Source organism: Pelobates fuscus, chromosome 8 (genome assembly GCF_036172605.1).
Source record: "Pelobates fuscus isolate aPelFus1 chromosome 8, aPelFus1.pri, whole genome shotgun sequence".
NCBI classification, from domain to species: Eukaryota; Metazoa; Chordata; class Amphibia; order Anura; family Pelobatidae; genus Pelobates; species Pelobates fuscus.
Genome location: NC_086324.1, coordinates 172,125,991 through 172,149,000, shown reverse-complemented (window position 1 = coordinate 172,149,000; position 23,010 = coordinate 172,125,991). Strand labels below are relative to the sequence as shown.

Genomic DNA, 23,010 nt, shown 5'->3' with positions numbered 1-23,010 from the left:
TCTTCCTTTTATGTAGGTAAATGGCATCTTCAAATATGCATCTAAGCTATGCTGACATGTTTATGTAATGCAGCCCCAAGCTTAGTAACGCAAAAGGGTAGTCAGCGCCAAAATTATAATCCACAGATAAAAAACAAAAGAAGAATATGTGTTTCTGAAGAATTCTCACCACTACTCGTTAACAATAAAGAAAATCTGTCCAGTCAAAATCTTCTTAAAATAGATGGACAGTGATATATGGACTTCCCTCCTCCGTTAGATACTCACCCAGTCTCCACTCCTTCAAAAAATCATTAAAAACCCACTTCTTCATAAAAGCGTATCAATTAAACTGTTAATAGCTCCCAACTGATTCCTCTTCTGCAACTGTCACTAGTCTAATACTATCCTTACCTTTTTGTGTCATTTTACCCCACTCCCTCAAACATGTAAGCTCATTGAGCAGGGCCCTCAACCCCTCTGTTCCTGTACGTCCAACTTGTCTGGTTACAACTACATGTCTGTTCGTCCACCCACTGTAAAGCGCTGCGGAATTTGTTGGTGCTATATAAATAATAACATAATAATAATAACCATGGTATGCCGCGACTCTGAAGGTTAAGGAGATTTTTTTTCCCACTGTATGTGAATTTAATCTATTTTAAGTATTTTATTTTGAATAAAAATATTTTTTTATTGGGAACGAGAACTGGGGAGAATTTTTTAGAAATCCTTTTTCTCCCTTGTCTGTGGACATATAATAACAAGACAGGGTGTATTTGGCAGCTGTGTCTGTGGGCGTGGATACCGAGGTATGTGCTGGGAGTGTTATAGAGCCGGGGTGGCTGGGAGAAGTTTCTTACAGTGTATGGCCTGGGTGATTCATGGCTCATTTGCTGACAGTATACAATGTGTCATCCAATTAGATTGTGGGCAGAAAATGACATCACTGCAGGTATAAAAATGTACTGAAGAGGTGTCTTTCCTTATTCCACTCCTGTCTGGTAAAAATAGAAGGGTGAGTGAGGGGAACCTGGGTTTGAGAGAGGATGCATTGCTTTCTATAGGGCCCTGAGTGTGCATGGTGCTCTGTGTGAGTGAGGCTCCACCATGTTGTGCTCTGTGCCTCTGCTCTCTGGGCATGGAGCCAGGGTCTGGTAGGACACCTTTAACAATGGACTGTGTCCTCCAGGGGTTCTGTGACTTTAACACAAACTGTCCCAGGATTTAACCATTTCCTTCCCCTAGAATGGCTGCCAACCAGGAGCGCACGTTTATCGCTGTCAAGCCTGATGGTGTCCAGAGGGGACTGGTCGGTGAAATCCTGAAGCGGTTTGAACAGAAAGGATTCAGCCTGGTAGCCATGAAATTAAAGCAGGTAGCCACCATTATTTACAGATACCATGGGGGAGTTGCTGCTGAATGTTCATATATATTCTAATTTCCTGGCCCTGGCTGTCGGTGTGCCCATATCCTAACCCTGGCTGTCGGTGTGCCCATATCCTGACCCTGGCTGTCGGTGTGCCCATATCCTAACCCTGGCTGTCGGTGTGCCCATATCCTGGCCCTGGCTGTCGGTGTGCCCATATCCTAACCCTGGCTGTCGGTGTGCCCATATCCTGGCCCTGGCTGTCGGTGTGCCCATATCCTGGCCCTGGCTGTCGGTGTGCCCATATCCTAGCCCTGGCTGTCAGTGTGCCCATATCCTGGCCCTGGCTGTCGGTGTGCCCATATCCTTACCCTGGCTGGCAGTGTGCCCATATCCTGGCCCTGGCTGTCGGTGTGCCCATATCCTTACCCTGGCTGTCAGTGTGCCCATATCCTGGCCCTGGCTATCGGTGTGCCCATATCCTGGCCCTGGCTGTCAGTGTGCCCATATCCTGGCCCTGGCTGTCGGTGTGCCCATATCCTAACCCTGGCTGTCGGTGTGCCCATATCCTGGCCCTGGCTATCGGTGTGCCCATATCCTAGCCCTGGCTATCGGTGTGCCCATATCCTAACCCTGGCTGTCGGTGTGCCCATATCCTGGCCCTGGCTATCGGTGTGCCCATATCCTAGCCCTGGCTGTCTTTGTTCTGTGATCTCAGGAGTTTCCGGGTTTGGCTGACACACCAGACTCCCTGGGGTGTTATTAACCCTCCTGGTCTCTTTAATAGTTGTATTATGTTCCTACAGTCTATACAGGAGTGACAAAGGATTATTATTATGTTATTATTTATATAGAGCCAACAAATTCTACAGCGCTTTACAATGGGTGGACGAACAGACATGTAGTTGTAACCAGACAAGTTGGACACACAGGAACAGAGGGGTTGAGGGCCCTGCTCAATGAGCTTACATGCTAGAGGGAGTGGGGTAAAATGACACATAAGGTAAGGATAGACCTCAGAATAGTGTATAACTAAACCTTCCAGAATTTGGAGTCCTTTATCTGCTGTAGATTCACCTTTAGCTGCCCTTGCAATAAGGGGTTAAATTAACCGATTAGCTGTATCAATGTGAATAATACCGTTACCTTTCACTTTTTGAGTGACGGCTGCCTGTACTGTCTTTGATAGAGTCCCTGCATTTCTGAGTTTTAATTTTCATGCTTTCTCTTGCAGGCCCCTAAAGACCTCCTGAAACAGCACTACATTGACCATAAAGATCGCCCCTTCTACAATGGATTGGTTGAATACATGAGCTCCGGGCCAGTGGTTCCTATGGTAGGTACTGGGCAGCGCCCTGCTGAGCTCAGTGTCGGGGAAATTTACTTCCAGGGAATTGTTAGGGTTGAAGATTGAATTGCAATAATACCATATTCTGAAATAGTCTCCATATTGCTGTAGTCACATCTTCGCTATCGTAGACTAAACTTTGCTAAAATTCAAAGTTTAGTAAATGAAACCCCTGTCTGTTCTGTTGAGTCTCTTTCCTGTACTTGGGTAATGGCTAAGAACAATCTTAAAGTGAACCAGTCATGTTGGGGTCGACATATAATTACACCCAAAGCCATAAATAGAACCCGAACATATATTATCTTTGTTGGGAACATCACTTGGATTGTAATTTGTCCACATTACTCTCCCCCTTTAGGCTGCCAAATCCCAAACCAAACACATTCCCCCAAAATGTACCTTTTGTTCCATCACAGAACTGAAACCCCAATGTACTCTTTACATATGAGGATTCAGTAGATATCACATCATCATCCAGTCCAAGGGTGCCCAAAAGGTAGATCCCCAAACCTACAACTCCCGTGATGTATTGCATGCCTGCAATGCGTTTAGAATGACAACTAGAGATGTCCCGAATAGTTCGCCAGCGAATAGTTCCTGGCGAACATAGCTTGTTCGCGTTCGCCTCAGATGGCGAACATTTGCGATGTTCGGTCCGCCCCCTATTCGTCATCATTGAGTACACTTTGACCCTGTACCTCACAGTCAGCAGCACATTCCAGCCAATCAGCAGCAGACCCTCCCTCCCAGACCCTCCCACCTCCTGGACAGCATACATTTTAGATTCATTCGAAGGCTGCATTCTTTTTTTTTTTTTTTTTTTTTTGACAGAAGTGAGCATGCTAGGCTGAACGTGCATATATCATGGCTAATGGCTAGTTGCACTGAGGGTATGAGTATATAGCAGTACATTGTTGTGAAAGATGGCTGACATGTTTAGGGTGTAGCTTGCACGTTATCAACTGTGTATTTATATCAGCAGCTCCACCATTAGTTATAAATCAAGTGTGAGTCGCCCCATGAGATGAGACTAGTGAATAACATAATACATGAACGGTTAAGGTAAAGGCATGTAAGGAACTACGACAATAAACTCTTTAGGAGGTGAAATAATGACATGTTTAAACGCTTGCTACTTTACGATTAGTTAATGTGCAGAGAGCAGTTCATGTGATCAAAGGCATGGTGTGGAGGATCGGCTATAGTGGGACATGCTTGGCAGGCTGCTGTTTACTGCTTGTGCTCATCCGATCCCTTCTGGGCGCCAGGTGCAGACCCTGGGAGTCCCTGATACCTGGAACAACAAAGGCAAGTCTCTGGCTGAGTGCCGGGTTCGCGGCTTGAGGTGGTGGAAGCTTGTTATGTCGGGTGGTCGGATCTGTCTCGGTGGTGCTTCACGTCCAGTGCGGGATTGTGGTGGCTTAAGGTGGAGGCAAGTGCTTGACGTGGGGCAGGCTCTGCATTTCTGTTTGTGCCTCCGGTCCCGTCTTCGACTCCTTTTGCGTTGGTGGATTTTAATGGGGACTGCTTCGCTTAGCTGTGGTGGAGCTTGTTGGGGCTGTGGTGGAGCTTGTTGGGGCTTCCTGCTTGTTATTTGCTTCCAAAATCGATAAAAGAGTCTGTCCAGCTTAGACTCAATATCCTGCCATGCTTTGGTGGTACCAGGAGGACACGCGGCTGCCGCCATATTGGGAGAGTCGCAGATGAGTATGTCAGCCTGGGCGGCTGTGCTCTGTGCGTCCATTAGCTCCAGACAGCCACTCAGGGGTGGACCGGGATAACCCCCACCGGTCCGAGGGGGGGGGGGTAACGGAGCTCCTGCCGGGAAGTAGCTGCACCTGGGCATCCCAGGATCGGGATATCGTCTGCCTCTCCCGCCCGGTAAGCACCAAGCCACACTTGCCACTCGGAGGTAAGTAAGACTCTGTCGAGTTGCTGACCGCTATTAAGCATGTCGGGTCGGTCAGGTAGGAGCAACATTGCTGGGTCATCCCCTTCTGGGGTGAAATTTGCTTGTTGAAAGCTGCTTAAAGTGAGATATTGAGGGAGCTCACACGAAGTGCGTCTTTCCTCCATGACAGCTAGGCCCCAGCCCCCGGAAGCTGCATTCTTAGTGAGAGGAGGGACAGTGTAGCTGCTATTGATTTAATAGGGAAATCGATAGCTAGGCTAGTGTATTCAGTGTCCACTACAGTCCTGAAGGAGTCATCTGATCTCTGCTGTTCTTTTTTCTGTGTAATCTTATTGCAGTTGCCTGCCTGCCAGCGTGTGTGTCAGGCTCACAGCGTATACTGTGCCCACTTGCCCAGTGCCACCACTCATATCTGGTGTCACAATAGCTTGCATTTAAAAAAAAACAAAACTTTTTTGACTGTAATATAATAGCAGTCAGTTTCCTTCACACGTGTGCGTTTCAGGGCCTGCCAGGGCACAGTGTCACACCAGTGCAACTCATATCTGGTGTAACAGTAGTGTACATTAAAAAAAAAAAACTAGAAATTTGACTGTGAAATAATAGCAGTCAGTTTCCTTCACACGTGTGCGTTTCAGGGCCTGCCAGGGCACAGTGTCACACCAGTGCAACTCATATCTGGTGTAACAGTAGTGTACATTAAAAAAAAAAACTAGAAATTTGACTGTGAAATAATAGCAGTCAGTTTCCTTCACACGTGTGCGTTTCAGGGCCTGCCAGGGCACAGTGTCACACCAGTGCAACTCATATCTGGTGTAACAGTAGTGTACATTTAAAAAAAAATACAGGGGGCTTGTTGTCACCTTTCGGGGCCCTTGGTGTTGTACGTGGCTGGGTGGAGGAAGAGACCTTCAATGACATCAGTGAGGACAAGGAATGGGACATGGCTAGCTTGGTATCCATCCTTGTGCAAATGGGGAGCTTGCGGTTGTGCAAATGGACTGTTTGCGTTTGTTTGCGGTGCGTTAAACGGGGAGTTTGGTCTGTCACTGTGAAGCGGGCGTAACCTTTACACTACCTGATCGATACAACAGCATACCTGATGTTTTAAAGCACGTTATTCCAAACAATTTAGGAATGTTAGGTGATTTATGCCCTTTATGGATTAAAACCAGACTCTGCATCAACTATGTAATTTTCCATGGGAGTTTTGCCATGGATCCCCCTCCGGCATGCCACAGTCCAGGTGTTAGTCCCCTTGAAACAACTTTTCCATCACTATTGTGGCCAGAAAGAGTCCCTGTGGGTTTTAAAATTCGCCTGCCTATTGAAGTCTATGGCGGTTCGCCCCGGTTCGCCCCGGTTCGCCCGTTCGCGAACATTTGCGGAAATTCGCGACATCTAATGAAAACGCATCATGGAAGCTGTAGTTTTAAAACATCTTGGGATCTACCTTATGGGCACCCCTGATCTAGTCCAATGTTTTTTAAAAAGAAACGCATGGCACATCACTACAATTTCTCTAACAAACATGCATTCATTGTCATGTGGTGCGTGATGACTCTTAACATGAAGAACTCAAAGGAAAGAACTCTTAGTGGCTGTCTGAAAACCTCCAGAGTTATGTTTTGACTATATGCAAACATATTTACTACATAACAGAAAAGGGACAGGAACTTTGCACCAAAACCACAACATTTAGATGTGATTTGGTGCTTAGAGTACCTTTAAATGGTTACTCACACCGGTCTAGTGGGTTAGTGATGCCATTCTACGTGGGTTATGGGTTTTACCCTACTGTAACAGCCACCCTCTGGTCGCGTCTTTCTCCTCTCCTGCCCATCGAAACATTGACTGATCCTACGTGGACAAACCATGATAGCGCCACACTGGGTTTATTACCAGAACATCTGTGTGAGAATGGAGCGACGTTGGTCACTGTTCCTATATTCCACCCACAAGCATGTGACATACTAACTGGAGAACATCTGTGACAGCAGGAAAACTGCCTGTTTGGGGTTCTCCTGCTGTCACCTGTCACTCAATTGTTGGCGCAGACATCTATGCCAAGAATTCACAGGTAGCAGAGGGCCCAAATTTCTAAAGGGCCTGAAAAGAAAACCTATACATTGGCCAGCATAATGCATAGATGACAATTTCAGCTCTGTCATTTAAACCTAACGTGTGTGTACCATGACGGCTGCACTGTATGGTATTTATAGAGTGATTCCCACCAGTAATAGCTGAAACACTAATCGGGGTGTCCTGTAACAAGCTCATCCCATTCTCCACAGGTCTGGGAGGGTCTGAATGTGGTGAAGACAGGCCGTGTGATGCTGGGAGAGACCAACCCGGCAGACTCTAAGCCCGGCACCATCCGTGGAGATTTTGGCATTCAGGTTCGCAGGTGAGTAGTGTAAAAAAACCAAAGAAACCCCAAAACACACGACTTCATTCCTTCTATCCCAGAATCCAGTTGACCGCACAGAATACTTGGCAGCTTTTGCCATTTGATCATCTAGATTGGCAAGAAGTGAATTATTTGCATAATCCCTTTTTAATGAAGTTTGAGCTGGATTTTTTTTAAAGGGATACTCCAGGCTGGCAATGAACAAAGATGGTAAAATAATAAAAGTTCTCTGTTCCTACCTTGCTGCACAATTCCACAATCCCGTATTAATGTCTGAAGTCAGTGTGATCTGGAGATGTCCCAGCCAATCCTGGTCCTCTTACCTTTAATGGAAGTGTAGTATCCCACAAAGATGGGGTTTACGTAGTGATCTAGGTTGAAAGCACACTAGGGTTAAAAGTCCATAACGTTCAACCCTTCTGCCAACCATGCCACAAAGAGGGGGAATCCCACCTGGCTCCATAATGGCATTCAGATTTCTCCTAGAACAATCTCTTCATATACAAACTAATATCCTACAAAAAATCGAGACCTTCTTTAAATATATTTACAGAGTCTGTGTTATAAGCTTTCAGCACAATAATAGCAGATGATTCTGAACGGACGTGTATAGGACTGAATACAGTGACCGGCTAAATGTTTGTTGTGGAACATATGGAATTCTCTGAGTGAGTGTCTGAAGGTTTAGAGATCTTTTTGGAGAAATTATATGTTAAAGGGTTACTATAGTGCCAGGAATATGCACTAAAGCTCCCTCTGCCTTCCCTCTCCCGGCCGCGGTTCATTTAACGGTTAAAAACCCTTTATTTACTTATCTGATCCCCGCACCGATGCCCCTTGGTGCTGGGCCACGGCTCCGCCTTTTATTTTATCGCTCAATGAGCGGACGCTAATGCGCATGGGTGGCAAGTGCCGCACGCACATTAGACCCATGAATCGATGCTTTCCTAGTGGGAAGTAGCTGATGCTGGATGTCCTCATGCAGAGCTTGAAGACGTCCAGCGTCATTTACAGGACCAAAAGCCTGTTAACATCCAGGAAGCGCCTCCAGTGGCTGTGTGGTCTGAAGCCAATAGAGGCTGTCTTAGTGCTACAATGTAAACAATGCAGTGTAGTAGACTGCTTACTAAGGCTCTGTATCTGTGACTTCAGCTTATTCTCACTCCTTTGGACCATATTCTGTCATCACTTACCTGTTCTGACTTACCGTTGCATCTTCCAGGAACATCATTCACGGCAGCGACTCTGTGGAAAGTGCCAAGAAGGAGATTGCCTTGTGGTTCACTCCAGAAGAGCTTTGCGACTACAAAAGCTGTGCCAACGACTGGGTGTATGAATAACGAGTGTCTTTCCTTTACCTGTCAGTCATTCCGTTACATGAATAAAGTATTACTGCCCCCAAACAAGCTTGCCTGTGTCCTGTTTTGCTTACCCGTAAATCCAGATCAATTCTTGCCACCATCAGAACTGCAAGCCTGCAAAAAGACAATAAATAAACATGAGAATCCAGGCTCTGACACCTGCATGGTTAAAGTGAGTCTTGATCCAGTTAGAAGGTGCCAGAAACCACCCAGGTTGATTGGACCTGCTAATTAGCACGATGTATAATTAACAAACTGGTCTTTCTTGCAAACATTACAGGAAGTTTAAATGGGTCATACCATTCGTACAGTCGTGAAGGGGAAGTAGTAAATGGACTCTACCATTTCACTGTTAGCATTACATTAACAGTCCAGAGATTGATAAAGATTGCTATAGCAGTTTTAAATACCTTTAATTTAGAAATATATGATTCAACTGTATTTATTTATGAGTAAACATATTTTGCATTATTCTCAATTGCATTTATTTAATTTGTTTTATCTAGAAGCAAGGTATTTGACCATATTAATTTACTGTATGTGAGAATTTGCATTTTTCCTTTACACAAACATTTTGGACCCTGTGTGAAATATTCCAAGAGAAATGGCACTGTATATTGTCTACAGTTTCTTTCTAGACTGTAAGCTCTTTCGAGCAGGGCCCTTATCAACCTATTGTTCCTGTAACATTTTGTTATTGTCTCCTATATGGATAAATGTCCCCCTTTATAATACAGTAGAGTTCTGCGGGATATTAATAATAGTGTCTGCAAAGCAATCTATACACAAACTTGTTTGGATATGTTTAACCCCTTAAGGACACATGATGTGTGACATGTCATGATTCCCTTTTATTCCAGAAGTTTGGTCCTTAAATACATTGTGTGCTAATATTTATTTTAACCATAAAGTGCTCGCTCGTTAAGGGGTTAATACTCGGAAGGGTCCCCCATGTAGCCTGGGCAGTACCGGCCCAAGACAGACTTTCCACTAATCCCTAGGAGTCACTCATCACCCAATCCTGACGGTCACTAAACACGCCAGGTAGCCTATTTACTAAACGGAGAACTAGGGTTAATTCCGTAACATGGCTCCTGTCCTGGTTAATTGACCAAACTTTGCATTTCCCCCTTTACTAAATAACCTTGATTGGCTGTAAATCGATAAATTGCAGGAAGGGAGATTATTCTCGACGGTTCTTTTTTAGAATCTCTTCTTGATCAGCTGGTGTATGTCCTACAGAATAGGCATGATTCATCTTGCAGGGCAGCCCTTTTCCTGGACTGTTCATCAGAATGAAGGAGTGACAACATATGAGGAGAAGACAGGGTGTATTTGTGGGTATTGGCACGGATGTGGGTGCTGGGAGTGATACAGAGCCGGGGTGGTTTATAAAGAATTTCCTGGGAGGTTTACAAAGTAAATGCTGTCAGCTGGCATGTTTACGGTTAAGGGTTAATAGATCAGAAAGCTGACTGCATGGAATATCTGACACACACGTGCATTTAATCCTTCGCCGGGCAGCAGCAAGGTGTGCAAGTCAAATTCGTCCCCTACTAGAAGCCTACTATGAGCTTTGTGCCGTTTGTTTGGGGAACCTGTAACAGTAGGGGCCTTCACTCGGCATTACAAGTAGTGTTTCCTGTTCAGTAGATTTATAGAAAGCTATTAAACAGGTTTCTGTTTATTAAACCCACACATTTTGTTCAGCGTAGTTTATTGATTTCTATAGAATGGAATGCAGCGGAGGGGAAGGGGCTGCAGTTGATTCTTTAGCCCAATACAGCCATAAAGTATGCTCATCGTCTATCTTTCTCGTGATATTGCCAACCACGAGATGCTAATTTATCTTGTAGTCTGCTGGATCAGCCATTGAACCCGAGGAAGGCTAGCTACATTTACCATGATGCTCAGCCAGCTGTAGCCTGTTAGGGAGGAAAGATGGCTGCTTCCAGAGTACTCCTTATGGGGTAGCATTGGATTGGCTGAGATCCTCATGACTGATGATCTCAGCTGGAGGTGGGACGACCACACAGGGACAGGCGCGCAGGGGGAAATAAGCAAAGTAAAACTAAATTTTCTAAACCGGTTACCGGACACCTAAATACGTAGTATTACTCTATGGTACTAGGAATATATATTTGTAAACGCGGATTTTGGTGTTTCTTTTAACATCGCTGATTTGGTAAATATTGTATTAATGCCCGGATATTGTTACTTTTAGTGTTTACTAACTGTTCACTAAATCTCCAAATTCCAAAACGTACTCACCATGAATTGATTTGTACGAGGTGGGCTATTTTTGCCTCCATTTTGCAATGCGGTTTTAAGTGAAGTACATCCGGGAACTTGGTGAATAATCCCTACAGATAAATGTGCTGCACTGTAATATTTAATGTGTCACAGCTGTATTTTGAAATCCAGCACAAACGCTTGCGATGGCTTTTGTTACTTCTTGCGGTATTCCATTTTCTTTCTAACTACACTGGTCTGTGGAGTCTCTGTGCACCACCTCAGCCAGCTCTACATAAACCAGAACCGGCACAGAACCTATAGAGCAATTATGGGCTTTGTAGCAGCAGTTATCTAAACTGTATGCCCCAGAATCCTTTGCTGTGTATTCCAATGACACGTTTGGCTGTGTTATTAGACACTGCATGTGAGGACGGAGGGATAGAAAGGGATTTCTACCATTGTTAAGACAAGAACATCTCCCCGGGGGAGTTCTGAAAAGGAATCCTGCATACAAATGAAAAGTAATTAATATTTTATATGGTGTATCAATTCCACTGAGCACAGCTAACGTAATGAGAAACACTAAACAGTAGGTTGGACTAGGAAACAAACAGGAGAGGCAATATTTCCCCAAATTACAAAGGAAGAGTATACGGCTGGCCCAAAGGAAGAGTATACGGCTGGCCCAAAGGAAGAGTATACGGCTGGCCCAAAGGAAGAGTATACGGCTGGCCCAAAGGAAGAGTATACGGCTAACCCAAAGGAAGAGTATACGGCTGGCCCGAAGGAAGAGTATACGGCTGGCCCAAAGGAAGAGTATACGGCTAACCCAAAGGAAGAGTATACGGCTAACCCAAAGGAAGAGTATACGGCTGGCCCGAAGGAAGAGTATACGGCTGGCCCAAAGGAAGAGTATATGGCTAACCCAAAGGAAGAGTATACGGCTGGCCCGAAGGAAGAGTATACGGCTGGCCCGAAGGAAGAGTATATGGCTGGCCCGAAGGAAGAGTATACGGCTAACCCAAAGGAAGAGTATACGGCTAACCCAAAGGAAGAGTATACGGCTGGCCCAAAGGAAGAGTATACGGCTGGCCCAAAGGAAGAGTATACGGCTGGCCCAAAGGAAGAGTATATGGCTAACCCAAAGGAAGAGTATACAGCTGGCCCGAAGGAAGAGTATACGGCTGGCCCGAAGGAAGAGTATATGGCTGGCCCGAAGGAAGAGTATACGGCTAACCCAAAGGAAGAGTATACGGCTAACCCAAAGGAAGAGTATACGGCTGGCCCGAAGGAGGAGTATACGGCTGGCCCGAAGGAAGAGTATACGGCTGGCCCAAAGGAAGAGTATACGGCTTGCCAGGACCCACTGATCTTTTGCAGTAGAATATAGTTAGAATACCGTTAGCGTCTATGGGGCAGCCCCGCAAATCCTCTCCAGAAATTAAACAGATGTCAGATGTACAATCAAGTATTAATGAACAATCTCTATATCTTTTTTTTTTTTCAATTTGCCATTTTTTATTTTCATGCATAAAAGAGAAGAAGGGGGGTACAGAAATAAAAGGGGGGGGGGTGCAGGCAGATACATAACACATGATGCAATGTATCACAAGGCTTAGCATAGTTTTGCACGGTTTTGCACCATGTTACACAGTTTTACATAGTGTTACATCATTTTGCACAGTGTTGCATAGTTTTAAATAATTTTACACAGTGTTGCATAGTTTTACATAGTTTTGCGCAGTTTGCTTAGGTTTGCATAGTTTTGCACAGTGTTGCCCAGGACCCTTTCGGTCAGCTCATGCGTCAGTGAGAAGGTAACACTGCATAACCCGATGGTGGCGTCAGGCGTGTCAACTGTCTCCTGCTATTAGCGTGGTTCTGTTTGTCTTGTTTCGGAATGGGGTCCATGGGTGGCATGTGCATATTGAAGGGGGTAGGGAGGTAGGGGGAGAAAGGTGGGGGGAAGGGGGGGTGGGTTGAGGGGGTTGTTCCGGTTTATATATGGAACCAGTGTCAGTGGAGTCCTTCAGAGTCGCGCCTCGGGTTCATCCCCATAGTGCCCGTTTCTGTCTCGGGTTTCCCATCTATCGTCTTTGTATCTATGCCTCTATATGAGTGTGTGTTCTCACTTTTGTCTGTTTAGTCTGCGGCTTTCTTGGTACAGGTTTCCCAAACCTCCTGTTTCCAGGACTGGCGTTTTGTTATGGGGGCAGTGTGCATTTCGTAGCTCCCCACTGTTGAGATATACCTAGTCAATTCTTGCATAGTCGCTGTGGATGTGGATAGTCAATTCCTGGCTATGTGTGTCAGGGGCACAATTTGGATGTGGTATATCAAATATCTATTGGCTGGGGGGTATTGGTCTTCGTACATGAACAATAGGAGGGAGGCTGGGGAGTTGGGGACTGCAATGTTCGTATGTGAGTGGATGAGGGAAAGAACTTCTTTCCAGTAGCTCTGTATAATGTTACAACCCCACCAGATGTGTAGGAATGTGCCTGTGTCTCTGTGGCAGCGCCAGCAGGTGTTTGGCTGTGACGGCATTATCTTGGCCAGGCGTATAGGTATCATGTACCACCTATAGGCAATTTTGCGCATGAGTTCCATGTGAGCTGCGCAGGCTGACCTGCCTTTATAACTATTTATGGCTTTAAGCCAGGTGTTCTCTGGGATTTGGCGGCCTATGTCAGCCTCCCAAGCCTTGGCCCAAGGGAGCCTACAGAGTTCTGTGTCAGTGTTCAGGAGCGTGTAAGTGGTCGATATGGGCCCCTTGGCAGGTGTCCCTACAATCAAGCGTTTCTCAAAGTGTGTAAGAAGGCATTTTTGGGGGTCTGTCGCCGGGGTCTTCACATGCGTGAGCCACCAGGATCTCAGTTGTCTATAGGAGAAGTGTGCTATGTGTGGCATAGTGTATCTAGTACTAAGGTATGGAAATGGTAGCAGTGTTCCTTTGTCTTGCAGGTCGTGTAAGTGAGTGACTCCACAACTGTTCCATATCCTGAAATTAAACTCAGGGATCAACTCCGCCAGCGCTCTGAGGGTCATGGCCAGTGAAACAGGGCGACATCCGCACAGACTCGCGCGTGAGGCGTCCCATATTTTCAGGGTAGCTGCTGTGGCCGGGATCAACTCCGCCAGCGCTCTGAGGGTCATGGCCAGTGAAACAGGGCGACATCCGCACAGACTCGCGCGTGAGGCGTCCCATATTTTCAGGGTAGCTGCTGTGGCCGGGAGCGCTTGCGCCAGGTCTGGCCTTTGGGAGGGGGTTAGCCACATCAGGGTAGATATGTGGAGCCGTTGTGTCCAGCAGCTCTCGGTAGATACCCAGTGTGGTTGGTCTGAGTGATGGTGGGCTGCCACTAGGCTTGTTAGGATTGACGCTTTATAGTACCCATTAAGGATAGGTAGGCCCATTCCACCTGCATGTGTGGTCCTATAGAGGGTTTTTGTGCCTATTCTGGGCTTTTTGCCATTCCATATGAACTTATTGATTTGTGTTTGCAGTGCCTGGAAGTAACGTGTGGGTGCTATCAGTGGGACTGTCCTAAATAGGTATTGCAGCTTAGGCAGTATTACCATTTTTACAGCAGCTATGCGTCCTGACCAGGAGATGTATTTATTTCTCCATTGTTGGAGGCTTTCTGCTATTTCTTTGCTCAGCTTGACATAGTTAAGATCGTAAAGTTTTGGTAGATGGTGGGGGAGTCTAACACCTAAGAAGGCGAGGTAGTCCGTCCTCCAGTCATATGCAAATTCCTTCTCAAGGTCTGACCTGTAGTCGCCTTCCATCCTCACCCCATGACAATCTCTATATCTTGATTTAAATACAGTTATGTAAGGAGAGAATACATATCTCATTGTATAAGGACCACAAACAGTTTGCACAGAGAAGGGCTACACACAAGATAAAGCTTGTGTGATAAAACGTTATCACTAAAAGAAAGTTTAAAATTAGAAATAATGTAACAAATGAGAATCTCTTAATCAAAGTAGCCTGTGCTAGCAATGTCAGTCACTTTGTTTATACAGCCCTCATCACTCCTCCCTGCATGTGACTTGCACAGCCTTCCTAAACACTTCCTGTAAAGTGAGATCTAATGTTTATACTTCCTTTATTTCAAATTCTGTTTAATTTAGAATGTATTTTCTGCTCTGTAAATAGCCCACTAGAGCCTGGATGAGCCTCCAGTGTTTTTGATTAAAGTTCAATTTACAGATCAGGAGAGAAAAACATTCTAAACAAGTCAACATCTATATGAAATTGGAACCTTTTTTTCCATTGAGGCTGTGTCAGTCAAAGCCAGGGGAGGTGTGGCTAGGGCTGCATAAACCGAGAATTTAGCAGTGAGACTGCAGGGGCATGCTCGGTACACTAAAACTACTTTATTAAACAAAAGTTGTTTTGGTGACTAGAGTATCCCTTCAATTTAAAGTTGTTTTGATGTTTTTAGTGTAATTTTAACAGACCTTTACTATACCGCCATCCTAACTGGCCGTGTCTTAATAACACAGCTGTACATGTCATAGGAATACACAGCAAAGGTTTCCCAAGGGGATTTCCAGCCCACCTTTCAGGAGCTGTGATTGGCTGCTGTAACAGATCCCAAGAGCTGTGATTGGCTGCTGGGTAACAGCTCCTGCTGGGCTGGATATAAGGATGAGGAATGGATGTACTGGGCTGACAATGGCATGGACAAAACCGAGAATGAGGACATTGCTTTGAAAGCAAAACCGAGAACATTTTATGGCCAAGACAGGAGTCTAATAGACAAGACTGTCAGGGAAAAATCGGGACATTTGGCAACTATGCTGTAGTATTTATTTTAGAACGCAGACAGTCGGACAGAGGAGCGGAGGTGCAGATGCGAAATGCTGCAAATCATTTTACTTTTCAAAAACTATACAAGATTGAACATGCAAAAACACGGCTAATTATTTAGGCAAAATGCCCAAAAATACACGAAAGTTGCATTGCTGACTGACGGGTCTCTTCAAAGTTCTGGAATCCAAAACAGACTTTTTATCTAAGGCAGGCCTGGAGTGTGCAGTTTATCGCATTAAGGAGACAGTACGGTCACCTTAATGAAAGCACAGGAATCAAATGCTAAAACCACGGATCTTACTAATCTTAAATAATTAACTACTCCCGCTCCCTAATTTATGAGGATACTGACACGTCTTGGATAAAGAGATCTAGCTCCATAAATGATTAAACACATGGAAATTACAAATTGTTAAATAATTGCGTACATTCTGTAACCTGCTTCCACACAAGCTGTTTCTTTGGTACAGATAGACAAGCGGCAGGCCAGACTGACTGATAGCTACTGTTACAGGGGAAATGGTGAATAACATTTCTCGGAGCGTGGGCAATATGGTCTGCTTCGGGGTACATTATAAATTAATCTAGGGACGGTGTCGGGGAAATCTCCAGCAAAGATATAGATCAAAAACCCCAACACACACGTGAACATACCCAGCTTGGTCACAGTAATACTAATTGTATGACCTATGCCCTGCCCGAGTTTGCCTGGATGCCAGGAGTGTTCTAGAGCCAGGCTTGGATTTCCTGGACTCATATCGCATATTCAAACTGTTGGTCAGGACATGAAAAAAGCTTCTCTATAAATGATGGAATTCAGAAGCAGCAGGAGGTGACGTGAATTGACTCTCGATTCCTCTCCTGCTGCATCTTAAAGGGCATCGCTTTTCATTTCATGCCCATCAGCACAAATAGATCCCAGTTATTGATGACATTGGCAGGAGAATGAGCTCTAAAACTCTCCCACATGCCAACTGTTTGTTTATTATTAGAATTTATTGAATACGTTATAAGGATAAAAATATTTTTTACATTTTAATACTTTTTTTTCCTGCTTTTTTCCATTTGAGATCCTGCTATCCTCTAATCGTGCTGTGAACGGAGGGGGTTACATTTTTGATACAAAAAAGCCAATAGTGGTAAAAAAAAAACATTTGGATCAGTGTTATTGGTGGACATTGGCTTGCCAGGGGGTCTTCACAATGCATTGTGATTGAGGTGGACTGTGCAATGCTGGTGGCCTGGGAAAGACGGCAATTAACCCTTGGTTCTGGAGGTCCGCACTTTGCACATGGAGCCAAACTATTATGGGCCACCTGCTGGGTATTAAGGAGCTGCTCACAGCAAAGACTATTTCTAAGGATCTGTGCAGTAAAAATAGTGTTTGCCTCACTAATTCTCCCAGGATAACTTAGGATTTGAGAGTTTAGTCTGATGACGTTTGTCTGCTTCTTGAGATGTATGTCCATCAATCTATGAGCTGTCTGTCAGCCTCTGTGTGCCAATCAATTTATAAGTTGTCTCTTAGAGTGTTTGTCTGTCTCTGGGCTGTGTGTTCTTCAGACTCTAAGCTGTGATGTATCTGCCTATGAGCTGTGTGTCTGTCTCTGAGCTATGATGTGTGTCTTTCAGTCTCTGAGCTATGATGTGTCCATCTCTGAGCTGTGTGTCCTTCAGTTTCTGAGCTGTGATGTGTCTGCCTCTGAACTGTGTCTGTCTCTGAACTGTGTTTGCCTCTGAACTGTGTCTGTCTCTGAGCTATGATGTGTGTCTGTCTATATATTTAGAATTTATATAGTCGTGGGTTTTACTCTAAGTTAATGAAAGTATGTCACAATGCAGTGAAAAGACATCTTAGCTATGTCCTCATTGTAACAAATGAATCTAGGAAGGCCTACAGCAACCAAACTATCACTAGGGGTTTATCGTCTCATCATTTGCCATAGGACAGTCTGCAAATGGGGGAGGATTGTGTGTCTGTATTTGGGAGTCTCATTATAGTTTGTCTGTGTGCAAAATTTCCATGTTGAGCCTCTGCGTGTGTCACTGTCAGTATTGTGTATTTGTGTGTGGAAGTATTATGTGCAGTATATGGCAGTGCTTTCTGTCCATGTTTCACATTGTTGTTTGTCTTGGTGGCAGCTCTGTGTATGACAGTGCTGTGTGTCAGGATATTGAGGTGCAGTGTACCTATGTGTGACAGTGCTATGTGTCTGTGTGTCACAGTATTGTGTGTCTGTGTGGCAGTATTGTGTATATGTGTGTGACTGGCAGTACAATGTGTCTCTGCGTGACAGTATTGTGAATCTGTGTAGCAGTATTGTGTATATGTGTGTGGCAGTACTATGTGTCTCTGCGTGACAGTATTGTGCATCTGTGTGTGACAGTATTGTGTGTCTGTGTAGCAGTATTGTGTATATATGTGTTTCAGTATTGTGTGTCTGTGTAGCAATATTGTTTTTATGTGTGTGTCAGTACAATGTGTCTCTGCGTGACAGTATTGTGTATATGTGTATGACCGTTTCAGTAAAGTGTGCCTGTGTGTGGTACTGGTGTGGGTCTGTGTTCGACAAAGATATCCTTAAGTGGCATTGCTGTGTGCCTGTATTGCAGTGCTATGTGTGGCAGATCTTCGTAAATCAGTGTTGTGTGTGTCAGCATCAGTATTGTGTGGATGTGTGTTTGGCAGAGTTGTGTGTGGAAGTGCTGTGTATCTGTGTAGCAGTGCTGTGTCTGTGTGTGGCAGTTCAGTGTATCAGTGCTGTTTGTCTTTGTGGTTGTGTGTCTGTGTGCAGGAATGATGTGTGTGTTGCTGTCTCTGTGCTGCGATGTCACTGCTAACACTCCCCCACCTTTGTATCCCCTCCCTTTCTGCTGTCTCAGACTTGATGTCTCAATTGCTCCTCGTGGCTCCCTGTGTGGCTCCCTCCGTGGTTCCCATACAATATTCCCCTATAATGTTAATATTGATCCTGGGAGCCCTACTCCCAGTGCCCAGCAGAGCCTGCAATGCAGAGAGAGCAGGGAGGAGAGAGGGAAGGAGGGGACAGGGTGAGCGGAGGAGGGAGTGAAGGAGAATGACAGATATACAGAGAGAGGAGAGAGAAATAGCAGATAGAGACAGAGAAGGACTGACAGACTCATTGACAGACAGACAGAAAAAAGAGATTGGGGTAGAAGAAAAGAGATACATAGAGAGAGGGATATGAAGAGAAAGAGAGAAACAAAGTAGGAGGTAGTGGGAGGGAAGGAGTGAGACAGAGAGAGGTGGAGGATATTGGAAAGGGATATTGAGTGCAATGAGGCAGTCTAGAACAGGGGGATAGAGACAGCGATCAAGGAGAAAGAGATAGAGGATATGGAGACAGCGACAGAGAGCAGGGGGCATAGCGACAGAGAGCAGAATGGCAGGTAGAAAAAAAAGGGGGGGGAAGGGGTAGTGAGAGAGACCAAGGGGGGCAGTGACAGAGATCGGGGGGATAGTGACAGAGAGCAGGGGGGGGGGCAGTGATAGAGAGTGGGTGGGGGGGGGTAAACAGTGACAGAGATCGGTGGAGGAGACAGAGAGCCGGGAGGGGTGTGTGTGTGCAGTGACAGAGTTCGGGGGGCAGTGACAGAGTTCGGAGGGTAGTGATAGAGAGCAGGGGGGACAGTGACAGAGAGCAGGGGGATGTGATAGCAAGCTGAGGATGGTGACAGAGAGCAGTGGGATAGTGACAAAGATGGCGGGAGTAGTGATAGAGAGCAGGGGGGGCAGTGACAGAGATGGGGGGAAGAGACAGAGAGCCGGGGGTGGGTGCAGTGACAGAGTTCAGGGGGGTAGTGATAGAGAGCAGGAGGGGACAGTGACAGAAAGCAGGGGATGGTGACAGAGAGCAGAGGGATGTGATAGTGAGCTGAGGATGGTGACAGAGAGCAGGGGGGATAGTGACACAGATGGCGGGAGTAGTGATAGAGAGCATGGGGGGCAATGACAGAGATGGGGTAGAGACAGAGAGCAGGGGGTAGTGACAGAGAATTGAGAGGATAGTGACTGAGAGCAGGGGATGGTGACAGGGAGCAGGGGGGATAGTGGCAGAGAGCAGGGGGTTAGTGACAGCAAGCTGGGGATGGTACAGGGGGTATATACACAGGGCAGGAGCTAGACACAGAGGGTAGGGGGATAGTGACAGAGGGGGTAGACACAGACAGTAGGCAAGTTGTTATTTCTGTGATAGTATTAATGACCCTTGTATTTGCTGGTCTGCTGGTAAGATACTCGAGTCATCTAGGGCCTATTTGTGTGAATCACTACAACTCCCACCCTGTTCATCCAGCAGCAGCCTGGCCCCTGAGAGCTGTCCGTCATGCAGGTGCTGACATATAAACAGACTCTCAGTCTGTGAATGGATGGGGTCAGGGTAATGACCTCTGATCTGTTTTCTGCGCCTTGCCTCTCAATTGTAAGTCTTAGGTAGGCATCGCAGCCGTACCAATAAACAGCACCCAGCTATGTGACATTCTACTCCGGGGGAAGCTGGGTGGCACATCACCAGCTGGAACAGATCTATAACTCACAGGGTGCCTTGCAGCTGGTAAAGCATCCTTGGAGATGGTAGTTCTGCAAAAGCTGGAGGCCACCCTTTGGCCCATCCCTCCTCTAATTTAACCCCTTAAGGACCAAACTTCTGGAATAAAATTGAATCATGACATGTCACACATGTCATGTGTCCTTAAGGGGTTAAAGGTATCCAGTCTTAGCCTTTAAGTGTTTTTTTTTTTTGGAAGATGACTCCCATAATTCTCAGCCAGACTAGCTAGGAATTGCCATCCAACAGCTGGAGGGCCGATGACGGGCAGCCCTTGGGATGACAATGCGCCAGGCCTGGAATCCAGAGCCACGTGCTCTAGAAGAGGCATTCTGGGGTATAGTGGCAGGTAGTGTCTGGGATCCAGAATCTGATCGAGCACCGCTATGGTTACAAGAGAAAAATAAAATCTGCATTTTTGGTATCTGTCTTTAGAAATCTTATCAAAGATACCTGCGTTTTCAAAATCCCGCAGAATTGGGCCATTAGTCCTGTTAATTATCCTTCAAACCCACCAAAGGGGTTACCCCCCCCCCCCCCACACCCCCACCATTCCCAGAGGGGACAAGATTTGTCTGCGTCCCATCTGGTTTACACGTTTACCAGCCCTCTCTCCTCCTCCCTCCTCCTCCTAAACTCATATTGATTCAGCTCATGGGTGAAGAATCACCTTCTGCTGTCAGACTCTATCTGGCGACCAGCGAAGCTGACATCTTCCCTAACACGGGGACCGAGGAGGCAGCCTATCCCACCCCACCCCACAAGGAAGAGGAGAAAGGAGGAGGTGGGAAGAGAGCTGCACCTTTTTCCAGAAGACACAAGGAGGTGTGTGTGAGTGTGTGCGTCTGTGCTACACAGCATCCTCCGAGCCTGATCAGGACCAGCTCAGCACCCTCTCCCTGGACAGCCACAAACCACACGCACATCCCTCACTGCGGGGAATCTGCAGGGCAGGATGCCGGCTCTCGCTGATGTCTCCTGGACGCTACTGATGGTGATTGTGGCTTCTGTGCAAGGTGAGAGATGGTGGTGGGGGGTCGGGGGGATCGGCAAGATGCTGCAGTGATGCATGTGTGCATAGACCCTGAAACAAGAAACCATCGTCAACACACAACGTACAGCACATACATGTCCGACTCATTGATTTATTAAGTGTGGGGGCTTTATGCATTGCTCACGGAGATTTATCAACGCTATAAATATGGGTTTTAATGCGAAATAAATGGATAACGGGGCATTGGATTTTAATGTGCAACATTAATCTATAACAGGCACACACACATCTATCTATATATACATATATTCGTCGTCATTTCTATTTATATTGTACAGCGCTACGGAATCTGATGGTGCTATATAAATAATAAAATAATAATATGTGTGTGATTGATTTACTGCACACAGATCTCTAGTCATTAAAATGAAACTGCTTATTCATGTACACTGATAAATGTATGGACGCTATGCCCATAGGTAATATATCCAGCCCCCACATTACTGCATATTTCTATGTGTCTGAATATTAATATATTGTACGTGTTAAATATGTTTTCATTAAACATTTGGTGATTGGGGGCCGCCGCTGTCTTTGTCTCAATAGGCATGGCTGTCCAGACCTGATATATGTCGTATAGAAACATGCAGTATTGTTTAGAGATGGAGTCTGTGGAGAACACAGGAACATGCCATTTACATGGATGTGTCAGTCTACATGTTGACTGTGATGTTTGATGGTATAGACATACTGCCAGGGGCTCCTATCTAATGAGGAGTGTACTGCAAGGCCTGTGACCGTGATTGGGTTAATCCTGGGGGTATAAATCTCACAGGGTAACAGGTATGTCTCCCAGGATCGGGGTATATACGTGTTGTACATCAGGAGTTGTGTTATCATGCAGAAGGCCCAGACTCGTCACATGTAGGTGAGGGCTGGGGGTCTCCATGTCTTCTGCTTCCACCAGTCCTTTCTTTTTCTGCGTACGCCTCCCACTCTCTCCTTTATTCCTCTAATTTTTCCCTGAGTTCTATCCTTCTATGCTATGTCTGTGTTTATTCCTCCTTCGCATTTCTTTTTCTGTGCCTTGCCCTGAAGCTCGCTCTTCCCCAGTGCCTCTCCATCCTCTCTCTTTGCCTTGCAACATGTCCTGCCTTCATTTAGACACAGCAAGAGGGGAGAGGTAAAGGGATGCAGAGCCCGAGAGAGTGCGGGCACACATCTCTAACCAAAGATGACCAGTAGGGCAGGTAAAGGTAGATACTGTGTATAGGTAAATGGTAATAGAAGGAAATAGAGACGGAGTGGCCGATGCCAAGTACAAGGCAAGTGGACAAACGCACAGGTATGTCGTGTGTGGCATTCTGGTAATAGAGTTTAGACATTATGTGTAATAGTCCCCTCTGTACCCCCAGGTCTGCCCCTTATGGATGGGGAAGGAACCGATGTCCCAGACCTACAGCACACCCCTTCGCATGGGCGTTCAGACCCTGTCTCTTTGGAACAGCTTGTCCATCAAGCCGTCATGAAGAAGGACTTTCTATCTCAGGATGTGTTCTTTACAGGTGAGATTAATTTCAGGCAGATCGTGTGCTCATAGCAATGTAGACATAAACAAGTAGATGGAATTTGTGAGCAGACGTTGAAATGAAGTTGCAGTATGTCTCCATTTACAGTATCCTATGGTTACACCAACCCACAAATTACTCAATAAGTCAGTGCTGAAGGGGAACCTAAAATTTAAGAAAAAATGTCCCAGCAATCTCCATATCTCCAGAGCAATCTCTCACAGCAACACATGTCATTTCTGAGTAAACCACCAATCAGAAAGTCACATGAGCTTAGGGACACTGTGCAAAGATGATTCCTCGTCGTTTCTTAAAATGCCTCAATAATTCTCTTTGTGCATCACAGTCAGTTCCAGGTGCGAGTGGCCTGGTTGAGTTATCAAGGAGTGAGGGGTATCAAGGTATTAGCTGGGGTGCCGCGATTACTGTATGAACCCATAA

At 45.8% G+C, this 23,010-nt stretch overlaps 2 protein-coding genes across 3 annotated transcripts in view; both read left to right on the top strand.

Moving 5' to 3' along the window:
• Window positions 1-852: 852 nt before the first annotated feature.
• Window positions 853-8,424, top strand: LOC134572047 (nucleoside diphosphate kinase A-like). Of its 2 annotated transcripts, none has more exons than XM_063430836.1 (5): window positions 853-934; window positions 1,228-1,357; window positions 2,583-2,684; window positions 6,903-7,015; window positions 8,241-8,424. In XM_063430836.1, exons 2-5 carry the CDS (start codon window positions 1,229-1,231, stop codon window positions 8,356-8,358), a joined length of 462 nt encoding a protein of 153 aa, XP_063286906.1. In that variant the 5' UTR covers window positions 853-934; window position 1,228; the 3' UTR covers window positions 8,359-8,424. The 2 variants fall into 2 exon arrangements, with proteins under 2 accessions (XP_063286906.1, XP_063286907.1); XM_063430837.1 differs by lacking the exon at window positions 853-934 and adding an exon at window positions 978-997.
• Window positions 8,425-20,641: 12,217 nt separating this feature from the next.
• The window catches only part of SEZ6L2 (seizure related 6 homolog like 2), a 43,161-nt gene continuing 40,792 nt past the window's right edge, over window positions 20,642-23,010 (top strand). The window contains exons 1-2 of the mRNA XM_063430823.1: window positions 20,642-21,023; window positions 22,417-22,566. Coding sequence (XP_063286893.1) covers window positions 20,963-21,023; window positions 22,417-22,566 — 211 coding nt within the window. The 5' untranslated portion in view covers window positions 20,642-20,962. The remainder of the gene's footprint in view (window positions 21,024-22,416; window positions 22,567-23,010) is intronic.

Excerpts from the sequence above, each read along its gene's own strand:
- LOC134572047 (XM_063430836.1), top strand. The coding sequence starts at position 1,229 with ATGGCTGCCAACCAGGAGCGCACGTTTATCGCTGTCAAGCCTGATGGT. Across the intron at positions 1,358-2,582 it reads TAGCCATGAAATTAAAGCAG|GCCCCTAAAGACCTCCTGAA; the intron begins GTAGCCACCATT and ends TTTCTCTTGCAG. Across the intron at positions 2,685-6,902 it reads CCGGGCCAGTGGTTCCTATG|GTCTGGGAGGGTCTGAATGT; the intron begins GTAGGTACTGGG and ends CATTCTCCACAG.